The sequence below is a fragment of the Ambystoma mexicanum genome, chromosome 3p (genome assembly GCF_040938575.1).
Source record: "Ambystoma mexicanum isolate Mex_15411 chromosome 3p, UKY_AmexF1_1, whole genome shotgun sequence".
Lineage (NCBI taxonomy): Eukaryota > Metazoa > Chordata > Amphibia > Caudata > Ambystomatidae > Ambystoma > Ambystoma mexicanum.
Window position 1 is genome coordinate 1254899704 of NC_090925.1, and position 27925 is coordinate 1254927628.

Here is a 27925-nt window from a genome sequence, read left to right on the forward strand (position 1 = left end):
TTTTGTGGTGGGGTTGGATCTCTGGTATCTCAGCTTATTCCACCAGTCACTCTCTATAGGAACCAATGTTGCAAATGATACTATTGGAAGTTTTGAAAAGAAAATCATATTCATGCCTGTTGTTGCTTCATCTAAATGTGTTAAATATAAATAAGTGTCCAACAGGATTTTTCTGGTGAAAGGTTTTTCAATATCGCTCCGTAATATTGTAGTTCCATGCTAAAATATTCATGCTAAATAGCAAGATGATTGCATTGAAAAACCCTCTGCTTCCTTCCAGCTGAGTAAGACGTATGGGAACATCTTCCGATTTCAGATGGGTTGGACGGATATGCTAGTTGTGAATGGGTACGAGGCAGTCAAAGATACCCTCATCAACAAATCTGAAGAAACGGCTGATCGTCCAACCATACCGCTATTGACCAAGATCGGATTCAAGAAGAACTGTGAAGGTGAGTAGGAATGAAAGAGCTACTTGTATATCTTTGAGGCTCAGTATAGCCCAGGTAGAGTGTGAAGTGGGGGAAGAAGCCATACAGTATAATACAATGTGATCTGAAGATCAAACTCTCTCCACTAAGAGTCGATAGAAGGGGCCCTGAATTCCAAGGCATGCCACCACCAAGACAGAAATCCAGCCTGCTCAAGGATTTCCTATTAGTGTTAAAAATGACGAGGTGAAACAAGATCTGTTACCAGTGCTCCAGATAAGATTTTGAGGTGGGAGTATTTTACTCTCGATTTGTAATCTTTGAGGGAGTAAAAATGTGTTTTTTTCCTTTGCAAGAGAGTAAAAAGTATGTGACATCCAGACAATGCTTGCAAAAAGTTGCAAAAAGTTACAACTTTGTGGATATCATTATCATGTGGCAGCAGTGCACATTGTGACAGAAAGTTTCCCTCACAAGTAATCGATAAAGCATAGGGTGCGGTTGCACAAACACCCTCTCACAAATGGAACAGATCAGTGCTAACATACTGAGCTTCCCCTGCGTGCAAAGTATAGGTGCCATCGTAATACCGTTTACAAGTTAAGGTTGAATAGATGTTTAAACTAGACGTAAACAACTCATCTACGCCCCAGATAAGGTTTTGAGGTGGAAATATTTGGCACACTGCTTTTATAATTAGAGTGTAAATTAAAATGTAAGAGTGAAAATATTTGCAACCGCAGGAGTGTAAACGGTATACGACTGGCAACCAGTATATGACTAAACTTGAAAATGTATTTAACACATAAAAAACAAAAAACAATTGTGTAGCAGACATGTGTGGCTTCAATCAATGGCCCTCATTACGAGGTTGCTGCCAACCCCGTATTACTGTTACCGCCGCCTGACATCCCGTTGCTACTGGGATATCACAAGTGGCATGGTATGGTAAATCCCCATTCACATGGAGTTCCATAGGAGTGTCAGGACTTGATGGTCGTGTAGGCGATGATACCTCTGTCCCCAAGTTCCACTCGAACAAACAGTCAATATACTGTCCGAGCAGCCCTTGAGGCCACAGGTGGTGAACGTCATCAGCCGGAACCAGGAATGCCGGAAGATGTTTCCCCTGACCACTGTAAGGCAAACACGCGGGTTAGATAACAATTACACCCTGTGCACAATCCTAAATGTTTACCTATAAGGAGCTTACCCTGAGTGGTTGTCTGGAATGTGATGTAGGGTGTCTGTCTGAGGGGCCGGCAGGGTTGACGACACGGTTGCAGCCTGGCAAAGCACTTGAAGGATGAAATCACCACCTGATACGGAACCTGGTACTGTGAGCCAAACTAGATGGCACGTGATGCAGAGAGCTGAGTTCAAACCAAAGGATAATCCAATTGCAGTCCAGGAGAAAAGCCAAGGTCGTGTCCAGGGGGAGCGGTTCAAGACAAGGTAGCAAACAAGGGAAATCCAAGAAGTAGTCCGTGGGAGTAGCCGAGGTCAAAACCAGGAAGAAGCAGGTCCAGGCGAGGTGCAAAAGGGGAAGCGGTTCGGAATCCAAAGGCAAAATCCAAGATCAAGGACAGCAGCGTCCGTAGTCCAACCAAGATCAGCTGTGAAGCGTGGATGGGAGTTTGCGCGTCACTTTTGAATGCTCGCTCCAGTGATCACGCGACTCACACACGTGATTTGCGTACACGCGATTGGACGCGTGGAGGAAGAACGTCCAAGCGTCGGCAGCGGAGACGCGGAATGCTCATGACGCGTCTCCACGGCAACCGCCAATGCAGGAATGGAGAGCGAGGCATAAACCAGCGTCGCAGAGTTCGGCCAGCCCCTTGTCGGCAAACCTGAAGGCGAGAATGTGCAATGGTGCGTGTGGTGTCTTGTTGTGTACTATGATTCTGCCGTATATTGATTGACTTACGGGATGCAATAGGAGGGCTTGTGGATGTGGATGGGGGCGTGACAAGGAGCCATCACATTGGAGATACAGGAAATAGAAAAAGAACTGAGAGATCTGTTAGGTCAAGAAGAATTAGCTACCATACTGTTGGATATTAATCAGAAACTTGTAGACTACAAAACTGAATTAGAAGCAAAAAAGATCAGACAGTTCAGACACAACACCTATGATTATCTGAACAAAGACATTTATAGGTTGTTGGACAAATACAGACCACCACAAAGAAGACCACAACATGGTAGCTCCACAGACGTGACAAGTTCAGAATCTGAGACTATGAGTGAACAAGAAGCACCCATAAGGGCCATCGGGAACTCACAAGGAATAGGTGAAGAAAACGTAGCTCAAGCCAAAACATCTGGAGTGATTTTTTCAGGGATACACAAGAAGGAAGAGAACGCAGAGGGGGAAAAGGAAATCAAAGAGGAGGAGGGAGGATAACACGACAAAAACAAAAGAAAACCTACTAGTAAATCTATCAAGTAGAATTCTGAGCAGTGCTGAAATAAACACCCTTCAAAGGGGTTTGAATTGTGTCCCTACATATAGCACTACCCTTTCTGACACGAAGGTGGAGCTATTTAGATTCGTGGGGAAACTTAAACTTAAAGTCTTTTTTTTAAGAAATAGAGGAGACCAACCCTATGGACATATTGGACCAAGAAGAACAGATGCAGGAATTTAGAAGTAAAAGTACTTTTATGCCCTCTATCAGTATACCATCTGTGGACATTTTCCACAAACAGGTCCTAAAAGACCTCAGTAAAATCTCATACAAATATACTAGACATAACAACCTGAAACCACATGAATTGTACTTAGTGAAGAATCTCTATAGTGGCAAAAACATAACAATCCACCCAGCAGGCAAGGGTGGAGCTCTTGTGAATATGGACACCACTGATTACGATAAAGATTGTGATAGTCAGCTGGATTACACAACAGTCTTCTAGATTGGACTCAGACCCTTCAACTACTATAGTAAATAACCTGACAGAGATTCTGGCTAAAGCAGAAGACCTTAGGTGGATAAAGCATCAGACCAAGAAATTTCTTCAAAATGCTCACCCAATAATCTCCAACTTCTACACACTCCCGAAAATCCATAAACATCCAACTATCCCACAAGGGAGACCCATTGTGGCAGGCATGGAAAGCATTCTCCAACCCAAAGGTAAATATATTGACGTCTTTCTCCATCCCATAATCCAGAAAAGAAGTATGTATATTAGGGACACAAAACACTTTCTGTTGCAATTGAACCAAATACCCCATACTCAAGAATCTATCATGTTTACAATTGACATGAAGAGTTTATACACGTCTATACCACATGACTTAGGCATAGGAGCAATCAAGTGGTTTCTCCTGAATGAAGGAGAGATGAAGGCATCCAAAGAATGTATTGCAGTTCATGTCTGAGAACTCATTCTTTCATTTCAAGGATACATTCTATCGTCAAGTCTCGGGCACCTCAATGGGGGCAAGCATGGCCCCTACATATGCAAACTGCTTTATGCACAGATTTGAAAGGGAGTATGTATTGGATCACGCCATCTGGTGGAACTATCTGTCTATGTGGGTTTGCTATGGAGATGGACATTAGAGGATTTTTTTAAGGATTCCTAACATATCTCAACTGTATAGACCCACACGTGCAATTCACGAGTGAAAATTCAGAACATTGAATACATTATCTGGATGTGAAGATTATACCACAAGAGGGTAAATACACAACTAATATCTTCAGGAAAGAAACTGACCGCAATAATCTATTACATAGGCTAAGTTTCCAACAACCCAGCCTGATCAAAAAAGTGCCCTTGAGCCATATGTTACAGGTGAGAAGGATTGTCAGTGACCCTCAAGATTATGAGGACCAGATTTCGAGAATGGGAGATACATTTTTTTGCCCGGGGCTACGGACCCGAGGATGTTGGTGCAGCAAGAGAAAGGCTAGCTATGGTCAAACAAATGGACTTACTTAGTGAGACCAGAACAGAAAAATAACCCCCTGCACTGGTTTATGTATCCAAATACTCGATCCAAAGTGGCCATATTAAGTCAATCATTATAAAGAGTTGGAGGACTCTCACACGTGACACTAGAGTAGAACATTTGTTTCAAGAATTACCTATATTTGCCTACAAAAGAAGCACAAACCTGGGGGATCAACTGGTTAAAACTAAACCAGCCCAGAAGTCATCACTGACCAAACGGACAGGCACTTTTCCCTGTCTGCACTGCACCAACTGCGGGTTCGTAACGAAAGGCAACGTTATAAACCATCCAAGATCTTGTTACATGTGATACCAATAAGTTGATTTATGCCATCAAATGCCCTTGTGTGTTATGTTATGTTGGACAATCTAATAGACCATGCAAGTTAAGCTGGAATGAGCACTAATCCTGTATTAGGACCAAGAATGCTAACTCTGCAGTGGCCAGGCATTGGCTAGAGAAAAGACATTACATTTCACAGATATGATTCCAGGTGGTTGAGGTGATAATCAAACATAAAAACACATAAAGATGTGGCAAAGAGACTACAACAAAGGGAGACCTACTGGATCAAAAGATTGGATGCCAGGATTAACTCCAGGAGGAATTAATGAAGAAGTCAATTATACATGCTTCATAAGATTTACTGTATAAATGTGAAGTATCTACTCTGATATATACATGTAGATGTTTTTTGCCTAGAACATGGTCAATAACTTGTTGGTACACTGCTATTGCTATTGATAGCATTGAATTGTCACTCTGCATACAAGGAACCTTTCAGTTATCATGAGGTTGTCCAGACTCTATTACACATGAAACAACACTGGATTATTGTATGCATGATATGATATAGTGTGGCATTTACAACGCGCCTGTACACAAGTGTTTCTAGGCGCGACAAGACAAGGAGGGGGAAACAAAGGGTGGACGAAATAATGATTTAACTAGACCTTGTGTCATTCAGATTGCCCAAGTGTGGGGAAGAGGGCAGGGGAGAAGTGCCAGGTGGGATGGAAAGTGGGGAAGTGCAGTTAACTCACAAGTGCAGCCAGCGGGTGGCTCATAAGTGCGGAGAGAAGGGACTGTAAGGTTGCAGATACAGACCATTAAGTGCCGGGGAGCCCTGGAGGCAGTGCGAGGGCAACTGGACATGCATAAGCCTGGCCCTGGGTCTAGAGGGTGACCAGGAGACCAGTGCACGGAGCAGTTCGGTTGAACAGCAGGGGCGAGAGGAAGAAAGAAAGCGGAAGCGAAAAGGAAGGTCTTGAGTGGCTTCCAGAACCAGAGCTGGTTCTGCACAAGTTTGAGAGAGGCAGTGAGGCTGTTCCAGAGGGATGCCCCAGCTGAGGAGATAGATCTGCCCCCAACACTCTGCTTGGAGAAGCGTCTAACCCTTAGAGTTGGAGGTGGATGAGCGGAGAGCTCGAGAAGGAAGATGTTTTGAAAGAGAAAGTTGGAGGTAGAGTGGTACCAGCCCCTAGATAGCCTTGTGGATGATGCAGAGAGTCTTGAACTTGATCCTAGCAGCCACAGAGAGCCAGTGAAGGGATTTCAGAGCTGGAGAGATACGATCCCTGGGCTTGAGGCCATGGACAAGTCGTGTGGTCCTGTTCTGTATAAGTTGTAAAGGTCATAGAGTAGAGGCAGGAAGATTTAGAAAGAGGCTGTTGCAATAGTCCAGCCTAGAGAGGACCAGAGATCTGCAGACAGTGCGCTTCTGGGGGAACTGCATAACAGATTTAGTCTGACTTTTGTGTATACAGAACATCAGATCTAATGTAACTCTATCGCTTATTGCATATTACCCACACAGTAAGTTTTAAGTATGAGGCCCTGAGTGTGAATCAATCTGTGACATTACCTTGAATGCAACCTGATTTTTTACAGACATGGATATCATGCCTCATGAATGTGAATTTAGAGTATGATGCCTCGAATGTGGGCTCATTATCAATGGGCATGATGATATTGCCATCAGTAATGGTAGGTAAGGTGAGTGTAATGGGAAAAGCACTGTGTGAGAGATATAGAACAGCCACAGTACAATAATAATAACAACATTATGAATAGAATCCTTTCAGGATTTGGGCCTGCAAATTGTTCATTTTCAAGCTATCGTACCAATGTAAACATTGGGGTATTCATTTCTGTCTGCCGTCTTCTTCCCGTGTGGACTTGTGCATGAGACGTGGGCGGTTATGATGTTATCACGTACACATATGTGTGACGTCACACCGCCCCCGTGACGGAAGCACAACAATGGCAGGTAAGGTAGCAGCCGTGCATGGTGCTGCAGCGAACCAAAACACCACCGGTAAGTCCTACCTATATCATGGTGGAATGAAAGCAGGGATATTGGAACAGAGATGGAGCTCCTAGCTGCAGTTATTATATATTTTTTTCTGGGTACTGATATTCTCACCCTGAAGTGGAATGCAGCTATTAACCTTACATAGGTTATTTTGATGACTCAGGTACTGATTATTAATGTATGTAAACATACTGGCTGTGTGTATTATTACAACATAATGCAGTGAATTTACAGTTGCAAATGTTGCTGTTCTCCCTTTTGTTTCAGTTGTATGAATACTGCTTGTCTTATTAAGGCAAAATAACTGACCATTAACAGAGGTATAAATATGTATAATGGGGCTTATTACACGCTAACTTTTGACATATGTTTCTTTTCGTTTGTTCTCCCTATATGTTGTTGTTGTGTGTGTCTTTTGATTTATTTGCAGCAATTAACTTTGGCTTTGTTAAATAGGATAGTGTTTAGCCCTGAAGACAGATCTGTATCCGAAATGCTTTGGCTAAGAGACACTAGGTCAATTTGTGTACTGCCTTTTTTTTGGAGCAATAACATTATTTAGTCATGAAACAGTAATGACTTTGGGAGATGTGATTTAATGGATTTAAACGTTTTGAAGCCAAAGAAGCTTTATTTGAAAACTTGTGTGAGGGGATGAAGAGAGCACTTGCTAGGCTTAGAGGGATCTCTGAACCTTTTGTGTATGTATTATTGATACCCTTGTTCCAAGGGTTTTTGTACCAAGTTGCTCCATAAATGTAACTATTATCATAGAATCTTTTCTCTAATATAACATTGCAACCATTGAGTGGTGCCACCCTAATCCAATTTCCAGGTTACCAGCGGACCCATGGTTAAAAAGGGGCTGGAATGTAAGGTGGTTTAATGTGGTCCCATCTCTATCACATCGCCCCTATTGAAGAACAAGCTAGCAATTGGGTCAGGGATCCAGTTGAGCTCATCCTCAGGGATGAGGGAAAACCTGCCCTGTTATCCTCCTAGATCTTTCTGCTGCCTTTGTCCTAGTTGACCATAATATTCTCTGCCACCACCTCACCACCGCAACGATGAGCAGACCGAACTCCATCTTGTCGGACCTTCATCCGTGTTAAAAAAAAACTCAACCAGGAATACTCAGCCTTCAACATTGATGGTACCATGATCCCAGTCTCCCCAGCAGTCAAAACCCTAGGGGTCTACCTTGATGTAACTTTCTCCTTGACCTGTCAAGTAAATGCTATCTCCTCCTTGGCGGCTTACTCAACTAAAATGCTAAATGCTGCCAGACCCTTTCTCTCCACAGACAGCTGCTTAACGATTGCACATGTAGTTGTCAGTGCTAGAGTAGAATACTGTAATGTACTATTCACTGGTACCTCTGCATACAACATACAAAAATGCCAGACCATCCAAAATAACGCTCTGCAGCCGCCCTGAACATCCCTAGATCTGAATACATCTCGGTCGCTCGAAGAGCAGTTCACTGGCTCCCATCCGAGAAAGAATCACTTGCAAGACACTTACTATCACACACAAGTGTATCTCCAAATATGCCCTGCCCTACTTGGCCCAAAACATTGCTAAGACCCACTCGTCCAGGCCTACCAGAACTCCATACACCCATAGACCTGCCCAACCCAAGTTTAAATGTGTGAAAGTGGGAGGGACAAGCTTTCCAGTCATTGCTGCTAAACAATGGAATTCTCCCTCACATGCTCCAAGGGTGGAGAAATCGTTCTGGGCCTTCCGCAGAGCCCTCAAAACCTGGCTGTTGGCTTAAACCTTGTTTACCATGTCATGTATCCCCTTGGGATCCTATGGTGTGTATACTCTGTATGTAACTGTCTATGTACCTGCTTATTTCTGCGCACTGCCTTCAGGCTACTTGTAACATGATTCCTCTAACAGTGCCTAAATGCCTTTGGGTTTGTGTGCACTCTACAAATGAATAAATAAATACATAAATAGACCAATGGGAGTGGTAGGAGGTGAACAAAGTGACACACACCAAACAGGGCAATGTGGGTTGTTTTGAGGGACCTCAAGGGACGAGAAGGATAACCGAGAGACCAGAGAGTGGAAGGACAGGGCAGTGGAGCATGGAGGAAGATTGTAGAGAGCATGTGCAAGGTAAGTTATTGCTTTGTGACAGAAAGATTTACTTGGCATGGTAGTGCATGTATGGTGATAAAAGGAAGTGAATGAGATTAAGTGGGAGTATAGGGGAGAACATGAGGCTGAATGGAAGAAGTGGATCTGAGAGTGAAAGTAGTGTGACCATGAGACAAGGAGTGGTGGAATATAGTGTAGTGAAGACTACTAGGATGAGAGCAATGGGAGCAGAATGTAGGGGAAAGTAGTAGAGATGGGAGTGGAGAGTAGCCGAATGAGAGAAGTGGAGCATAGTAGAGAGAAGAGAACATAGTGAGATGAGATTGGAGAGGAAGAGTAGCAGGAGGTGAAGAGAATCAGAGGTACAGAGAGAGGAAGAGAGAAGGAGATGAACAGGAGAGTGGAAGGATGAGAAGGGAGGAGAGTAGAAGAAAGACAAAGGAAGGAAAGAACATCCATGCACGAAGCCCAAATGCAGAGAGATCAAGAATAAGTGAGACCTGCATGAGTGGAAGGCACTCATTCATGATAACACCCGGATGGATCCCGGATGGACCCCGGAGGGAGTTACAGAGACACAGTGGTTGACAAAGTGGTTGACTTCAGACCCTCACCAGTAGTCAGCTTACGTTTTAGATAGTAGGGGTTCATGGTCTCTAGTGAGCACCTTGGAGTTTAGGGATGCCTGGAATAGAGCGGTCCAAGTGCAGAGGAGGCAAGAGAGAGAGGGACGGCCCTTAGTGAGAGCCTCTTTAAACATTCAAAGAAACACCTTTGAACCAACTTCGAGAGTTGGTGTATCCTTAGGGCCATATGTGACAGTTATTTGATGATATTATGTATGAATGAGGACTGTATTAGAAACAACATACTAGAATGTTCTAATTGGCGTTTTGCTTTGTTCTTGTCAGCGATCGTTCTTCTCTGAGTATTAAGGTTATCAAAATCTCTAGAGGGAAGTCATTGCATAAGAAGCTACTTGGAGATGCCACCTTAGACTTTTTTTTCTATAAAAGGTGGTGGGCGAGTTGGATGCTAAGATCAATACCGCTGAAACCAGCATCTTAACAAGTTTGATCACAATAACATTTCTCCTGGGGCAGAAGAAGTACTCACTGTTTAGCATATTAAGGCCCAGGAACCTCAAGCAACCATTAAAGGAAAAAACAATGTGACTGCTACCCTAGTTGCAAGGTCTGAGATGAAAGAAGGGTGTGAGTCAATTTTACAAACCAAACCTCAGCTCAACAGTGATATGACTCGGTACTCTAATGTGGCATTGAAGAAAAGCTGCTCAAACACGCTTTCTGGTATTAACCCTTCAAAAAGCAAAAACTCCTGTCCCAAAACCAATCCTCCTCTGACACAAGCTTGGAAACCAAATAAAGGCCATTGGTGTTTTTAAAGTCCATCTTATTGGGGTGCAAGGATTTAACCAATACCACAGAGGGTACTGTCATACTCTTGCAGACAATGAGAGATGGTCTTCCACCTGTTCTTGCTACACTTAAATCATTGGACTTGGTATTCTAAAGTTTAAATGACTTTATCAACTAGACTGAAGCAAATGAAACAGAAAGACTGTCCATCTCATTGGCTTGTATTACTTGAATTTCCAAAATCTGTTCATACGTTCCAACCTGTCCCAAAAATTATTGGTCCTTCAAAATGAATTTGCTACCCGGAATCCTTCTCAAAATAGGTCAAGGGCTCACAAGTCAAATAATGTCACCGGAAATTCATTTAGCCGGCTAAAACAAAATTGATGTAGAGTCATATATTGCTTTAAATCCCCCTCATCCGGCACCTTCACTGCTGTTGATGATGTTCCTGAGCTGAATATAAATTTGAAAGAGTATACTGTAGCTCTAATTAATAGAATTACCCACTGGGTCAATAGAAAGATTGTTGGTCCTTCAATAAATCCCAAGGATGGCCTAATGTCTAGACTGACAAGTTCGCTTGGTCTCACCCCGAAAGCTATGCAGAGGGACTGCATCGTAGTAACAGGCAACTCAGGTGGCCTACCCAATTATCTGCTGAGGTCCACTCTGGCTTTTACTAATCCTTTGTGTAAAATTATTCTTAGCATACTCCCTGATTTTTTTTATCCTTGCCCGCTTAGGCTTCGCTACTCAGCAATATGCTCCGATCAAGATCCAGGTAACATAAAGATAGGTGTTATTTCTTTACATCATCGTTTTGAAGTGTTACATTTTTGGAGAATATAGATTGGATCAATAGAGAAGGAGGAAACTGCAGATGGTTGAAAGATAGATGTGATATAACATCTCAGTCATCGTTAATGGCAGCAAACCAATGCTTATCCACCATGGCCGCCTGCACTGACTTAAATTTGCTTTCCTGGAATATATTTGGCACTAGAAAGCTGGTTAGATAAACCCTGTAGAGAGTCTAATGCCAGATTCGTTGCGGTTATTAAATCTAATCCCATGAAACATTTTCCTTGCCTGGAAACAGGTCTGTGAAACATTGAAGACAAGGAACATTGAAGTGTTGCAGAAAACCTGGCACAACCTAGTCCTGGCTGCTGACGAACCTAACATGCAGTAATTCTGGGGATTGATTATAGGCGTCCAGGGCATACGTATTGTTGAAAGATAGAAACCAATATCTTTCCAACTGACTGCGTTAATCAATAGGCCAGTGTATATAACCCAGCTCATGCAGAGGCACTGTATAAACTCAATGAATGCTGGGGGTTGTTTAAAGAGATTATGGGATCACAACCAGATGCACTATGGTAGAATTTGGTTTGGCTATCATCGGATTGAGTGCTAACAAAGACCCTGGCTTTCACTGTCTACCGATTGACATATTCACGTCAAACCAAGAAGTGTGAGCCCTATTATTTTGTTAAAAAAAAAGGTTAAAGGGTGGGCACCACTGGAGTATATAAAGTAAATCCTAGTTCATTTCAGGTATGATTGAAACTTATAGGCGTCCTCCAGAGAACCTGACATACATTATATCTGGAAAAATACATAGACCAAATAGTGTCTAGTGAAACAGTGACCGGGAGACGCCTGGGATGTAGTAGATATGACTGCATTTTATCGCATAAGTTCAATTGTTTAACAGTGAGTACAATGCAAAGAATATATTTAAAGTTCTCATTGTCCTTTATATTACAATCTTCTCTTTATTTTTCATAATTTGCATGAAGAGACCCTTGCCGATGCATTTCGGACAAGACGTCCATGTTCAGGGTGGGTTCTATAAAGACACAATATTATATTTATTTGTGAGTTTCGATCGCTTAATATATTCTTCTGACTAATCAGTTCACTGACTTTTGTGTAGCAACTTTGAGTAGACCTGGTGTGTCCTACCTGTGTTACAGAGAAGAAGAGGAAGATACATTATGTTGTCACCTAAGAAGGGAACAACTTGTTGCGTACGCTGCTCAAAACCTTGAACCAAGCTCATTTGTTCCCCAAGAAAACCTGTAAGACAATGATATTTGACTCTGCTACACATGTGTGTATACTATGGCTCATCAAATGCTAGAAGACTGTTGGATGACACAGTGTTCTCTTACCATGTGGTAATCTTGAAAAAACGAAGGTTCTCAAAGAGCTGTATTCCATTACTAAGTGTATTTCATGTATATCTCATAGGAAAACCTGTAAAAAAAGACAAAAGTAAAAAAGGAGAAAATATTTATATGTGTGTTTATGCTATCCGTATCTGAAAGCATACCTCAAGATTTAACTACAATAATAGGAGATGGGTGTTAGGCCGAGAAAATCTCTGTCTTATCTTCAATGTGGTTCTAGTAATGCGCGATCCCCTGGTTCAACTAGGGGCACAGTTCAGCCTCACTGCTTTGAATGCAGGCTCTGTAAGAAATAATAAAACGTGACTCCGGCCAGGGGCGCGGAGTACGCGGGTGCTCCGGGGCCCGGGCATCTGCCGGCAGAATGAACTTGGGGCTGAGCCCCCCGCCCTGGGCCAGAGAGAAGAGATGCAGTATGGATGACCCTTTGTTTTGGGCTCCATACTGTGTCTTTCTCTGGCTCAGCTAAAAGCTGCAAACATTTCCAACTAAGCCCTCCCCTCTAGGCCTCATATTGGTGGATGGACCTGTAGGGGAGGGCTTAGGGGCCACAGAAAGCTTCTATTGCTTTTCTTCTAGTTCGCCCGTGCTTAAGGCAGGAGCAGCAGGCACATGGGACACAACGCCAGCAGAAGCAGAGAGCAGCACATCTAGAAGCAGGTACATTTCTGTTTTCCTTTTCCATTTCGACCCTCTTTTTCCTTCGCCCACTACTTTTTGTTCACCCGCCCCGACCGCCGTTCTTTTATTTGCACAACACCCTCCACCCACTCCTTTTCCCTCCCCCACTTTTACATCTGTGCACCCCTCTTGCTTTGCATCTGTGCCTCCATTTCTAAAAATCGTTTTGGGTTGGGTGTACCTCTACATATCGGCACCCCTCTTGCGTTGCATCTGTGCCTCCCTTTTTAAAATTGTTTTGGGTTGGGTATACTTCTACATCTGTGCACCCAGGGGTGCACAAATGTAGAGGTACACCCAACCCAAAAGGATTTTAGAAATGGAGGCACAGATGCAAAGCAAGAGGTGTACCTCTACACCTATGCACCCCACTTGCTTTGCATATATGCCTCTATTTTTAAAATCATTTTGGGTTGGGTGTGCTTCTACATCTGTGCACCCCTCTTGCTTTGCATCTGTGCCTCCATTTTTAAAATAGTTTTTGGTTGGGCATCCTTGTACATCTGTGCACCCCTCTTAATTTGCCTCCATTTCTAAAAATCGTTTTGGGTTGGGTGTACCTCTACATCTGTGCACCCCTCTTGCTTTGCATCTGTGCCTCCCTTTTTAAAATTGTTTTGGGTTGGGTGTACTTGTATATCTCTGAACCTCTCGTGCTTTGCATCTGTGCCTCCATTTTTAAAATGTTTTTGGGTTGGGTGTACTTGTACATCTGTGCACCTCTCGTGCTTTGCATCTCTGTGCCTCCATTTTTAAAATGTTTTTGGGTTGGGTGTACTTGTACATCTGTGCATCTCTTATCTCTTGAAACTCTATTCCATTCTGGATTGCATTTAGGCCTTGTGACTTCTTCTACTAGGCCACCTGGTGAGGATGCCACTTTCCCTGTGCTGAAAATACAAGTGACTACACCTTGATTGTGCCAGTACATTTCTGTGACTTGGCCCGTTCTGTTGCGGATGCCATTCCCTTTGGAACTACCTTCCACCCATGACCCATAAGGAGCATGGGCCCCAAAGCTGCCTGGTGGAAAGCAACTCGCAAGTGTGCCTCTGTGCGGTGCCACACAGTGCAGGGAGACACAACTGTTGGTGTATCCCATGCTCCAGGGGTGTTGAAGGGGGAGTGGGGGAAGAGCATAGCAGGGGGGAGACTGGGCCGGTTATTAACAATCACATGATGCTGTGGGGAGAAGATTGTGAATTGAAGGTAGGCTATGATGCGAGGGGATTGAAGGTGGAAAGGAAGCTAGCTGGTCATGCTTTATTGCACCTGAATAGGACTCCTACATCCTTTTTCTTGAAGTGTGGGTAAAAGATGCCTTGATGGCTAATGTGGAGGCTGGTGGGAGAGGCTGGGTAATATGAGTGTAGCTAAGTTTTATTTGGGGCGTGGACGGAGTGGACTGCAAAGTCGATTTTATGGACTCTGTAAATGATTGTGAGATTCCATTTGTCTCCTGCCCACATTCTTGACCTCTGAACAGCATGCCTCAGCGGTGTGGCACATACTGTGCTGCCCAATCCACAGCAGCACTATTGTGAGTTTGATTTGTTGAAGTTTTACTGGGCGATGGCACCACACTCATCTTGTTTGGTATTTTAACTATTTACTAAGTAAATAGAAGAGTAGGATGCTGGTTATCTACTCCCTAATATTAGTCATAAGTGAACTGTGTATTGTTTGACTATACTATTCTGAATGCTCATACATTATCTTTATAGGTTAATACATATACATAAATAATAAACAAAAGTGAGAGCATTTTTAATGTGTTTCTAGTTGAGTATAAAAGTCACTACAATGCAAGTGGTTTACTGAAACTGTAGCGAAGATACTGATAGCATCTAATGTTAATCAAAAACACAACAAATGGGTAAAAATCATAATATATATATTTACACAGAAGGTGGACCCAAAATAATATTGCTGTCTAATAGTAGGTCTGCCCGGTTCTCATGGGTAGTAGTGTCTCTTGCACTAGAGTGCAGTGACCAACTTCCAGAGGGTCCTTCTGGTACAGCAATACGGTCTAAAAACCTGCCATAGCTTCAGGTGGGCATTTTGACCACCTTTGAGGTGATGGTCATGCTGCAGTGTGAAGGGTATGATGTAGATCATGACAAAGCACTGTTGTCATTTTTAATCAGGAAACTTCTTTACTTCTCGTTTTCCCTTGAATCGTGAACATTTCTTGGTGTTGATGGTGATACTCCACCATGCAGCTGTACCTTCTGTTTAGCGAGCATTTCGTTCTCCCATCCTAGTTGTGTTGCTCTGCCTTTTGATGGCTACTACAACCTGGTTGATTATAGAGGGGTGGAGTAGGGGCATTGATGGCTTTCTGGAATGCAACTGGAAGGATTTTCAACTTTTTTCTGAAGGCAACTAATTTGGACTCAGATCTAAGAGTGACAAGAAGAGCATCCCAGATTCTGGGGCCCTGTACAGAGAAGCTTCTAACGCCAGAATAGTTCCTTTTAAATCTTGGAAGGGTTAGAGCCAACAAAAAACTAGATTGAAGAGCGCGAGTATGTATCTTCAGATTACAAGCTAGACAAGATGGAGCATTGCCTTAGATACATTTATGTATCAGAGTGGCAACTTTAAAAGAAATGTGAGCAGAAACATGCATCCAGTGAAGTTGATGTATGAATGGGGTCACATGGGGAACAATAAGAGGCATTAAGAATTCATTTAGCAGTGTTGTTTTGTAAGACCCGAAGCTTTTGAAGGAGCTAGTTCTGTACACCCACCCATAGAAAGGGAGTTACCATTTTCCAGCTTAGCTGCAACTAGAGCTCTCGGTAGCCAAATGTTCAGAATTCAGAGATAGTTGCATCTGTTTAAATATTCACAGGTAGTAAGTAGTACTGCAGACAGTTGAATTAAGACAAGAAATCCAGAATAGAATCAAAGTGAAGCCCATTGTTTTGACCTTTGAAAATATAGTGAGGGGAACAAGTGGATGGAAATACCACTTGGGAAAGTTTATGCGACCGAACCACTAATAATTAAGTTTTAGCAGTATTTTAGCTGAACCAATTATTTTGCTTTTATTCTTGAATTTTGAAAAATGTCTTGGACAAAGAATCTTTGTCTTAGGATGACATGTGAACAAGTAAAAACATATATGTGTGTGTTGTCCACATAACATGTGAACAAGTAAAAACATATATGTGTGTGTTGTCCACATAACAGTGATAGCCAACCCCCAAACTGGCAAGCAAATCATGGAGAAGTTTGACATAAATATTAAACAGTAGTGGGGAAAGAGCTGCACCCATTGGGAGCCCAGATTTCATGTCCGTAAATTTGGTGGAACGATTGTCCAAGCTAAGACAGTAGCGATGATTCAAAAGAAAAGAAGTGCAGCAATGCAAAGCAGATTTTGAGACTCTGGCCACAGTTATTAATCTAGAAAGCTGAATTTGGTGGTCCAGGGTGTACAATGCTGCAGGTAGATCAAGTAATATCAGATGTGAGGCATTGTGGTTGTCTAGAGTCCAGTACAGACAATCCCTAACATCAAGCAAGGCAGTCTCAATGCCCTGATTTGGTGGGAAACCTGATTGCAAATCATCTAGAAGTGTATGTGTCAATATACATTTTGCAGATGAGCGAATAGTATCTTTTCAAGAATCTTCATAAGAAATGGGCAATTGGTGAAGGGCCAATAATTACATGGCAAGTAAGGGACCAAAGAAGTTTTTTTTTTCAAAAGATGGCCGTTCCATGACAACTGTAAAGGAGGGGGAATAAGACAGTGGGAGAGGGGGCTGTTTACAAATGTAACCAAACATTGAAAAAGTGGGTCAATGCATCCCTGTAAAATATGGGTTCCCTGGGCAGAATGTAGGTTATAGAGTTGCAATTGTTCAACTAATATAACTTCAAAATCAAATGATAATAAAGCAGAATCAACGTCTGGTTCAGAGTTGTTGTTTGGATAATGGACAGCGAATTCTGATTTTTTTATTATTAGAGTTGATAGGTAGACTTGCAATGGATTGCCGAATCTGAGGGTTCTTAGCATCCATGATTGATTTCATTTCTTGTAACTATGCTGACATAATGGGTCGTGGGTATTTTCTAACAGCAGTAAAGGTTACAAATAATTTTTTCTGAGAGTTGCCAGGAGACATTTTTAGAGGTAAAGAAATCCTTGTTTGCAGATATATCTAATTTATATTTGGATCTCAATATAGAAAGTAGAATAATTTGCATCAGATTTATTTTTAGACCATTTATGCCAGAGTTACATAGTATTATGGTGTTGTTTTTGAAGTTGAGCTGAAAACCAGGCCAGTAGTAATGGCTTATGTTGACGTTTAGAGTCAGTAAAACAAAAAAGAAAAAAAATTATTGATTTTAGGGTGTGCTCACACCCTGCATTGTTTGTGTGACTGTAGCTAAAATCTAATTTAGGTTGTGCTCACACCCTGCATAGCTATGCCTGTAGCTAAAATCTAATTTAGGTTGTGCTCACACCCTGCATTGTTTGTGTGACTGTAGCTTAAAATCTAATTTAGGTTGTGCTCACACCCTGCATTGTTTGTGTACCTGTAGCTTAAAATCGATTTTAGTTTGTGCTCACATCCCGCATGGTTATGCCTGCAGCTAAAATTGAATTTAGGTTGTGCTCACACCCTGCATTGTTTGTATACCTGTAGGTTAAAATCGATTTTAGGTTGTGCTCTCACCCTGCATTGTTTGTATACCTATAGCTCAAAATCGATTTTAGGTTGTGCCCACACCATGCATTGTTGTTTGCCTGTAGCTAAAATCGAATTTAGGTTGTGCTCACATTTTGCCTTTCTTGTGACTGCACTGACTGGTCACTCCCTTTGCCCTCTGTTCCATCTGTTTTCTGCTCCCTTGCACTTTTCAGCTCCCATTGTTTTTTTTGTTTTTTTTCCCCCAGTTCTGTTTGTATTTCCTTTGTGTGCCTCCTGCCTACTTCCCTCCACGTACCTCAGCAGCTCTGCCTGGTTAAATGTACCACACTCTGTGCCTTTCTCTATGGCGCTTTCTATCTTTCCTAGGTTCTCTATATCCTATCCTTCACCTCTGACTAAGTCTGGCAGGAAGAAACTCAAGAAGGACACACTGGGCTCCAACCCAGTCCTGCCTATAGCTGACACCTACGTCAGTGCTTCCACCGGAGAGACTTTCATTGACATCCTCTTTGTCGTTCCTTCACCTGACCTATGAACTCTTCATATGGTTGCTCTGCTCTCTCCCTACTCTTCCTCACACATTAACAGTGGCACCCGCTGGGAGGTCCTTCTTGCCTTCTTCTCCACCTCCTGGATCATCATAAATGTCTATCGGAATGGTACCATCCTGGTCCAAGGGCCTAAATCCAACCTCCTACTTTTTGAAAAGCTCCTCCCTCACCTTATCAACTTTCCACCTTCCTCCTCAGGGGATCCCTTGCCATCTGCTTCCACGGCCTCCCTGGCTCCCTCGCCTCCTCCTGACCGTATGGCCTCTCACACCGCGGCTCCCTTGCCACCTTCAACCCACCTGGCTCCCTTGCCTGCACTCTCCTCACTGACATCCTTGACATCTTCCTGTCCTCTGCCTCCTCCTACCTCTATCTCTCAGGCACTCTCACCGCTTATGGGGGGGGGGGACGTCTGTCCCCTGTAGCCCACTGTAAGTCTCTCAAAAATGGCAACCTGCTCCATGTTGCCACGTTTAACTCTCGCTCTGCTGTCAAGCACTCCTCTGACATCTCCCACCTCCTTGAGCTCCTAGACCTTGATGTTCTTGCTCTCACTGAGACATGGTTAAGGACAGCTCTGTCACATGTTTTGACACACAACTTCCTGAAGGCTACAAGATCCTCTCTGAGCCTAGGCCCAACAGGCGAGGAGGTGAGTAGCCCTCAACTTTCCTGAGTGGACCCGTGTTTCCATTATTCCCACTCAGGCCTACTCCTCCTTTGAATGCCTGGTCTGTAGGCTCTCTCTCTCTCCTGTCTCCTCTCTTACTCAGGCCATCTTCTGTCGGCAGCCGGGCCATTCTACCCTCTTCCTCTCTGAATGGGCGGACCTGGCCTCTGCTCTCCTCTCCTCCTCTCCCCAACTCCTCCTGCTGGGGGCTCTGAACATCCATCTTAACTATCCCGACTCTTCAGGAACTTTCTGCAACCTATGCGACTCCTTCTCTCTCCATTCTACCTTCAGGTCTGACGCACACCGCAGGCCACACCTTGGATGCTCTCATCTCCACAGACATCCCTCTCTCTATCCCTTTCACTACTTCACTCTCCTGGACTAATCACTCTCTTCACGCTTGAAGCTCTCTTCTCCTTTAGCACTGGCACACTCTGAACCGCCGACTGCCTTCAATCTCTTCTGACCTATTAAAAGAGTGCCAGTGGCTGCCTTTGCCTCCACCTACTGTCCTCCTTCTACTCCTGCGGCTGACTCCCACCTTGACACAGCTCTCTCTAACTTTCACCTTTCCATCTCCAACACCCTCGACATTCTTGCCCTGTCATGAGGGTCCAACTGAAGCCTGCCAAAAAGTGCAACTCCTGGTACGATTCCGATCTGCTGCCCTTAAATGCAAGTGCAGAGCAGCAGAACAGAAATGGGGATCTTCAGGTGCACCCTCTGACAAGCTGGCCTGACGCCTTCTTCAGAGGCATCCAGTCCAAGAAGAAAGTCCATATTCAAGTCTGCATCTCCGTAGCATCTAACGACATGGCCGAACTCTTCAAAGTCTGCGAGGAGCTGGCAAAACCTACTGCAGCTTCATCCTCTACTGTACCCACCCAAGACTTTGCTCGGCCCTGGCTGCACACTTCACTGCCAAAACACAGGACATCCTGTCCTCCGCACCCACTCATGCATCAACATATCTTCGGTCCCCCTCGGATGCCCCCACGCCCACCTTCTTCTCTCCTCCCTCTCCCCTGTCACACCTCAGGAGGCCTCTAGACAAGTCCAGTCTATAAAAGCCTCTTCCAAACAGGTGGTTCCTTGCCCTTCCAAAACCACCAAGGACAACATTGACACTCTCGCTCTAGCCTTGGCAGACCTCTGTAACCCCTCCTTCACCTGTGGAGTTTTCCCCACTTCTCTCAAGCACTCTCTTGTGCACCCTCTGCTCAAAAAACCTTCCCCCGACCCTTCTATTCCGGCAAACTACCGCCCGATCTCTGTCACTCCTTTCCTGGGAAAACTCTGGGAGAAGTTGGCTATTTCTCAGCTTACCCTCCACGCTGAATCTGTTGGTTGTCTCCATGACCAACAGACTCGCTTTAGAGCATCCAGAGGCACGTAAACTGCCCTTCTGAACACCTGTGAAGACCTGCTCTCAAATCTTGACTCTAACTCCCCCTCTGTCCTCATTCTTCATGACCTCTCTTCTGCTTTTGATACAGTTAACCACAACATCCTGATCTCCCGTCTCCGTTGTACCCTGGGAATCACAGATCAGGCCCTGGCCTCCTTTCTCTCTGAGCATCCTTCCCAGGTGGAACTTGGGTCCTTTCCGCTATCACTCTCTCTACTTGTGGTGTCCCCCAGGGATCTAACCTATTCCCTTGGTTCTTCAATGTCTACATGGCCCCTCTGGCGCGCATGATCTTTGCCTTCACCTTCAACTTTCAGTGTTATGCGGATGATACGCAGCTCTCTTTCAGGCTACCCTTGGCCGCCTCCTCTTCCTTGCTCATTCCTGACTGTGTTTCCGCACATCAGTCTTCGTGTGCTGCGAACGATCTCTGCCTTATTGCCAGCAAGACAGAGATCATCCTCATTGGGACCCCTGCTCCCGCTTTCCCACTTTCACTCTGGCCAGCCTCCCTTGGCCCTGCGCCCTCACCCACTAGCGAGACAAGAAATCTGGGGGTCATCTTCGACTCCACTTTCTCCTTCTCCTCTCACATCTTGGACATCTCTAAAAAGTCCCACTACCAGCTGCACCTCCTCTGAGGTATTCTCCCTTTTTTCACTTTCCCCTACCGGCTTACCATCTCCAGAGCCCTGGTTCTATCTAGACTGGACTACTGCAACAGTCTCTTTCTCAATCTTTCTACTTCTATTCTTTGACCTCTACAACTCATCCAGAACAGAACTGCAAGACCTATCCTTGGCCTCAAGCCCAGGGACTCCATCTCTCTGGCGCTGAAATCCCTCCACTGGCTCCCCGTGGCTGCAAGGATCAAGTTCAAGACCCTCTGCATAGTCCACAAGGCTTTCTGGGCCCGGGGCCCGCACTATCTACAACACTCTCTCCCTAAATACTCTCCTTCTAGAGCCCTCTGCTTGTCCTCTTCCAACTCTATGCGGGGGAGCCGTTTTTCCAAACAGAGATTTGGGGGTAGTTCTTCATCCTCTACGTCTTAAAACTGATCTCCTTAAGTTCAGGAAACTCCTCAAGACCTTCCTCTTCTCTTCTTCATCCTCTTTCCCTCTCCCTTGCTAACCTCCTCTTTTCTCGCCTACTTCCCTCCTCCTTCTCTTTCCTAAACTCTGCTCCGTTTTGCTGACATGTCGCCTGGTGGACCTCCAGAGCCTCAAAGGTCCCAGGCTCACCCGCCAGTCCTTGCACTTGCCTCCGGGCTTCTGCTCTCGGTTCAGCACTACTGCACTTTTCGAATTTGTTCCATGAGAAGGGTGACCTCTCTGCACGTTCCCAGGGCACCCTTGTTCCCCTCCCCCTCCATTTCACTTCCTGTCTGCGCACTTACATCACCAGAATGCACTAGGTTTAGTTCGCCAGGCCTAGTATGGTAGTTTTTTGTTTCTGCATGTTCTTCTCCTTCTCCCCCCCTTATCACCTCACTCTGTGTCATACACTTGCACTATCTGAAACGTTGTTGGCCTAGTACGGTAGTTTATGGATTGTATGGTCTTCTCCCTCTCCTCTCCCCTTTCTCACCTTCTTTCTTGTCATGCACTTGACCTAGTAGTAATGCCGTTAGGCCTAGTATGCTAGTCATTTTTTGTTGATCATTCGGAAACTTCAAGGCCTAAGAATGACTCTGTATTCACTTGTTCCCTTCCTGCCTTGAAACACTTTGAAGCACTTTACTTGTGTATAAGCACTTTACAAATAAACAATTACAATTACAAGTAATAACAGTTCGGATGTTTGTTAATCTGCTTAGAATCACATGCTGTGCATATAGTCCGACATCCAGTGGTCACCGCGGAGTACTGCATCTTGTCTTTAATACTATCCCTATGTGACGTGTAGTGGACCCAAAATCCTTCACGCGTTGAGGTCCTGCAGAGTGTTTTTTCCACCCAGCATACTGGTCGCCTTATGCAGAGCTCGTCCAGAGAAATTGCTGTTGTTTTCTTCGACCTTTGGTCGTATATATATTAGAGTTATAAATATTACCCTACCATCCCTTCCATCGACGGCTGTTTCCAGGTCTCCGCTGAAGATGGTTCCACGGATCTTCGACGGACAGTGTTCCGGACGGCGCTGACGGCCACGTGGGCGGGCATCCTGGACAGCCTACACAGTAGGGAGATTGTGGTCGGGGTGGACATTTCCCTTTCTGAGAATACCTTTCCCTTCCCCCTCTCTCTTTGTTCCCTGCGTCTCTTCGTCACTTTCTATTTCCTCCATTTAGGTTTTGTCCTTCTTGTAAGGCCAAATTCCCTTGGAAGGATAAACACTGTAAATTTAATTGGTGTTTGCCCCTTAATCACGACAAGACGGTTTGTGCGACTTGCAATCTCTTGCGCCTGAAAACTTTGACGGAGCACCGTGTTAAGTGGTGGGCGGCTTACTGAATGTCGCAGGCCGAGTCTAGCTCTCCCGCTGCCACAACCGCCAATTGTGACGAGGGGCTGAGTGACGAACAAGCCTCCGATTCGGAGGCGATTGACCTCTCGGCAGAGCACTCTCGCACCATGTTGTCTGTCCCACGCCCCGCTAGGCAAGACTCAGGCCCTGCTATGGGGAATGTACACCCCTGCGACAATGACGCACACGTTTTACACACTAAAACACAACCCCAGGGACATCTTCGACGAAACAGTCGAAACGATCCATAGCGCCAACGGGCACACTGATAACTTCGGCCCTGCCCGCCGAACGTCAGGATCGGCAGCCCTCCCCGCAACTGCAGAAGCGTCTTGTGACTGGGCCCTCTAAATCGAAAGGCGCTACCCCCAATATTCAGGAATTCGTCGAGACACATCGGAAGAAAGCGTCCACGGCCGGAAAGGCCCGGTTCGCCGAAAGTACTCGCGCAACCAGAGGCCCAAAATGTAGAACTTGCCAATTCTGAATTGATTACCGAGAGCATCGCCAGGATCATTTTGGCGGATTCTCAGAAGCAACAGTCCAAGGATTCATCAAAACCCAAGGACAAGCACAGGGATTCATCAAAATCCAGAGATAGGCCGAAGGATTTACCGGAACCTACGGATAGGCCCACAGACAAACAGAAGGCACGCGTCAACCGTCGGAAGAAGAAATCTCGACGTTTAGAGACAGAAGATCCACTACAAGAGCTCTTTCCACCCCTGGACCGCTCTGGTTCATCTTTTTAGACCAGAGAAAGATGCATAGACAGGCTAGAGAGGTTTGTGCAACTCTCTGAGAAGTCCATACCCAAGAGATCTAGAGAGGGAAATCCCCCTCTCCTTGTGGCTAAGCTGCAGAGGGTCTTTGACCCTACTCAAGATGAAGAAAAAGAGGAATATATTTATGACCTCACTGAGGAGGAGGCTCAAGATGAAGATCCCTTTGCCGACTCTGAGGAGGTTCATTTAGACCCCACTTAGGGTTGGGGAGTAGACCTAGACCCCATTGATCCTCACCCTTGGCAGTCACCTACTCCAACACCGGAACCTGATGCCTTGTGTTTGGACTCCCCTCCAACCACCCCCACTCGACAGGCCTCCCCGGTCGACGATCAAATGGCTTTCAACGCCATATTGAGGAAAGCAGCGGAACACTTCAACATTGCTACCCATGAAGCCGTTCCAGAGGCTGATTTTGTGGAGGACATGTTAAAAGTAAAACCACCTGCCAGCCAAGCTATTCCCCTACTAAATTCAATCAAGAAGCGATTGGCCCCTTCTTTATTAACACCTGCACTTACTACAGCAGTGAATCCGAGGGTAGAAAAACTTTTTTGACCCTCCCCCTCTGACCCTCTCTACTTCAGGGGTCATTCTACTCCACATTCACTGGTTGTGACAACTACCAGGAAAAGAGCAGGGGTTCCCCTATCTACTGGGGAGGCACCACTGACAAGAAGTGTAAGAGACTATACGCTCTGGGGTAAAGGGTCACTGCCGCGGCAGCTTACTCCACTCGCATCGCAAACAATACAACTTTGTTGGCCAGCTATGCTGGTTCACAATGGGCCGAGCTAGAGGAGGGCCTTCAAGAAGTCCCTGAACCGCTGCAAGCCTGTCTGCTCTCAACAGTGGCAGAGGGCAGGCAAGTTAACCAAAGTATACTAAAAAATACTTTGAATACAGCAGAGACGGCAGGAAGGTCTTTGGCTCAGGCTACCCTCCTGAAAAGGCATGCATGGCTAAGGAACTCTGGTTTCAAGTCAGATAACCAAGCTTCACTTATAAATAAACCAGTAGAGGAAACTAATTTTTTTGGAAAGGCAGTGGATGAAGCCCTCGAAACGGTAAAAAAGTAGCATGACACCCTTAAAACTGGATCAAATCACCCAGAGACCTTCACAAAGAAGGGGGAGCTGGAATAGATGTTCGTTTTGTGGCCAACGTTTCCCTCAAAATCAATACGGCTTGGGAAAGAACTGGTCCTCTCCCCAAGGAACCAACAGCTACACCACCCCATATCCTACAAGGGGGGCAACAATGTGGTAAAAGAAGGGGCCGGAATCCTACCCCTCGAGGCTCCCCAGCCTCATGCCAGAAATGACGCACAGTGCCGGGTCCCCTCCCATGCATCCCCGGTCAGGGGCCAGTTAACATAATTTCTTCAAGCATGGGAGGGAATAACTACAGAGCAGTGGGTGCTGAAGACCGTTGCCCACAGGTACTGTGTAGAATTCTGTCGGACCCCCCAGTTCAGACCGCCACGAGCAAGATGCCTGACGCCAGAACATCTGTGCATCCTGCTACAAGAAGTCGAGACCCTGCAGGAAAAGGGCGCCATAGAGGTTGTACCTCTTCTACAGGTAAACAAGGGTATTTATTCAGTTTACTTCCTTGTTCCCAAAAAGGATCTCATCATGCACCCTGTACTAGATTTGCGCCCAGCGAACAAATTTGTGAAGCCCCAAAAGTTTTGTATGGTCACTCTGCAAGAGGTAATTCCCCTGCTCACACAGGGGGATAACATGGCAACACTGGTATTTCAATGTTGCTGGCGCACAGAAAATACCTCGGATTCATGATACAAGACAAGCACTATCAGTTCAAAGTACTACCCTTCAGCATAGCCTCTGCACCAAGGGTATTTACAAAGGTTCTGGTAGTGGCAGAGGCACACCTGAGCAGGCAATCCATTCCGGTTTATTCTTACCTCGATGACTGGCTCATAACAGGGGACCCCTACGAAACATGTCTGTCAAATACCCAAAGAACAATAGATCTTTTATTCAGCCTGGGATTCTGCATTAATGAGAAGAAATCCAGCCTAGACCCCAGTCAGGTCAAGCAGTTCCTAGGGGCTCTAATTTGAACAAAGGACGGCCTTGCCTTCCCCTCCAACGAGAGGGTTCAAAACATGCTGTTTCAAATCCCTCAATATGTAATCCCTTAATATGTAGCCAGTGGAGAGGTGACAGTACAGAAAGCTATGCGACTGTTGGGAATGATGACGTCATGCATTTATTTGGTTCCTCACACGTGCTTGCGCATGGGTCCAATGCAGGAGTGGCTTAACAGCCAGTGGTGTCAGGCCAGCGGACAAAGGGACGATCTAGTGGTTGTCTCGCCAGCCCTCGTTCTCTCGCTACGGTGGTAGTTGAGGGAGAACCTCTTGAAGGGGAAATCCTTCACCACCCCCGCAGTGGAGGCCACTCTAACTACAGACGCATCTCTCACAGGGTGGGGAGCTCACCTGCTTCAACAGACATTGGCCCTCATTACGACCCTGGCGGAATTCCAAAAACGAAGGCGGAAATGAAATACCGCCATCGAATACCGCTCGTTGCGATCATGAACCGTCACCGTAAAGTACGATGCCATTAGCGACACCGTAGTGAACGCCAACGCTAACTGCACCAAGCACGCGCACGCGCGCCTTGCAAAACCGTAATTTCCGCCATGGCGCAACGGTACGCGAATTCTGACCCTAGCGGACATGTACTCAACGCCATCAAGCATGGCGGAAAGTACCTTTCCGCCATGGTGAGAATTACGGCATCGCGAACCAACCGTACATGGCCCTACTGAGTGCCTGTACTCCACTCCCTGCCCACATTGCACAACTCCTCGTAGGCGCAATGCAGCCACACCATGCAACCAGTGAAATGTACAAGTCACCCATGCATGCCAACGAACAAATGCATGCAGGGGCTCCAAGTGCCTTGTGAGTGGCCATCCATATCTGACATGACACCATTGCCGCACTGATGCAGCACAGGCATGTGAAGGCTCAAGTACACCAAAATGAACTGAAACATCCCATGAGACAAAACAACAATAGTCCCCCATCGCTTGCCACCAGTGTAAATCAACATTCAAAGCAGTATCCTGAGGGAGACTGCACCAGCCCTGTACCCATGCCAGTAGACAAACCAACCATCAGCATAAGCATGTACCACACAAGTAGGCAGAGTGACTGAGCAGCCAGGCTCATCTCAAGAGGGGCCAATGGGAGCTGTCGGGCACAGATGGCACGAATACAGAACCAAATCCAATGGACCTGACCTCAGTCCCCCTCCAAGAAACGCACGCAAACACAGGCACCTGTGACCAGCCATATTCTGAAAATCCCATCATTCCACCAATCCACCTGGCTGACCGGCAACAGTTGCACAAAAGCTAATCCCCCGCCCCTGAGCATGACATCAGAAAAACAGTCATAATGGCAGCCCCTATCCCTGACCTTACTGGGCTTCGTAGGCAAACGCGGCCAGTACAGTACCACACAACTCCACTCAGAAGCCGGAACCCAATGCAGAACATCTCACAACACATCGCGCCACAAATCGGAATATGCTACATCACTAGTAAAGAATAAGGCTACACGGTCAATATCTGAACATAATTTTAATGCACATCCAAATCACCAAGCCCATACAGCTATTCGCTCACTAACTCCCAAATGATTTCCATTACTGTGGGCTGCATCCGCAATGAATGACCAGCTTCTTCTTGTGTGACGCCCTGTTCCTTCATGGTACACAGGGCCTACTTTTACGATCAAAAAGGCAACACGGAAGCGCCTAGAACCACAGGGCAGTCCCATGAAGTAGGCACTAGTCCAGCTGAAAGGTACATATGTTGCTCCTAGCCACTAGAACTGCGTAAGGGCATGTGGCCCATTGGCGATCGTCCCATAAGATCGTAATGGTGCTCCACTGATTAACTCGAAGCTGCAGGTGTCGAGGGAAAAATCCATCTGCAGGAGTGGCGTACAGATGGCAGCGGCAAAAGGGGAGGAGATACCTGTCACCCAAATGAAAAAAATAATAGTATGGGCATCCGAACTTCATATGTATTACTCAGTTCATTCAACACACTAAATATACAACCATATGCATGCTAGCCCACTCAAAAGGATTAATGTCACCAAAAAATCACTTGCGAATCATAACGACATAAATCGAGGTCAATACACTATTACTAACGAGTGTATGTGTGCATGCGTCTGTTAAAACAGAATCCATTAGATGTGATTAGTAACGTGCACAGACA

General features: G+C 45.3%; 1 protein-coding gene across 2 annotated transcripts in view; it reads left to right on the forward strand.

Annotated features, from left to right (window-relative positions):
* The window catches only part of LOC138581420 (cytochrome P450 2D15-like), a 378802-nt gene that overhangs the window by 124826 nt on the left and 226051 nt on the right, over positions 1–27925 (forward strand). For both annotated transcript variants that reach the window (XM_069652735.1, XM_069652736.1), the window contains one exon: positions 281–452. In XM_069652735.1, the coding sequence (XP_069508836.1) occupies positions 281–452 (172 nt within the window). The remainder of the gene's footprint in view (positions 1–280; positions 453–27925) is intronic.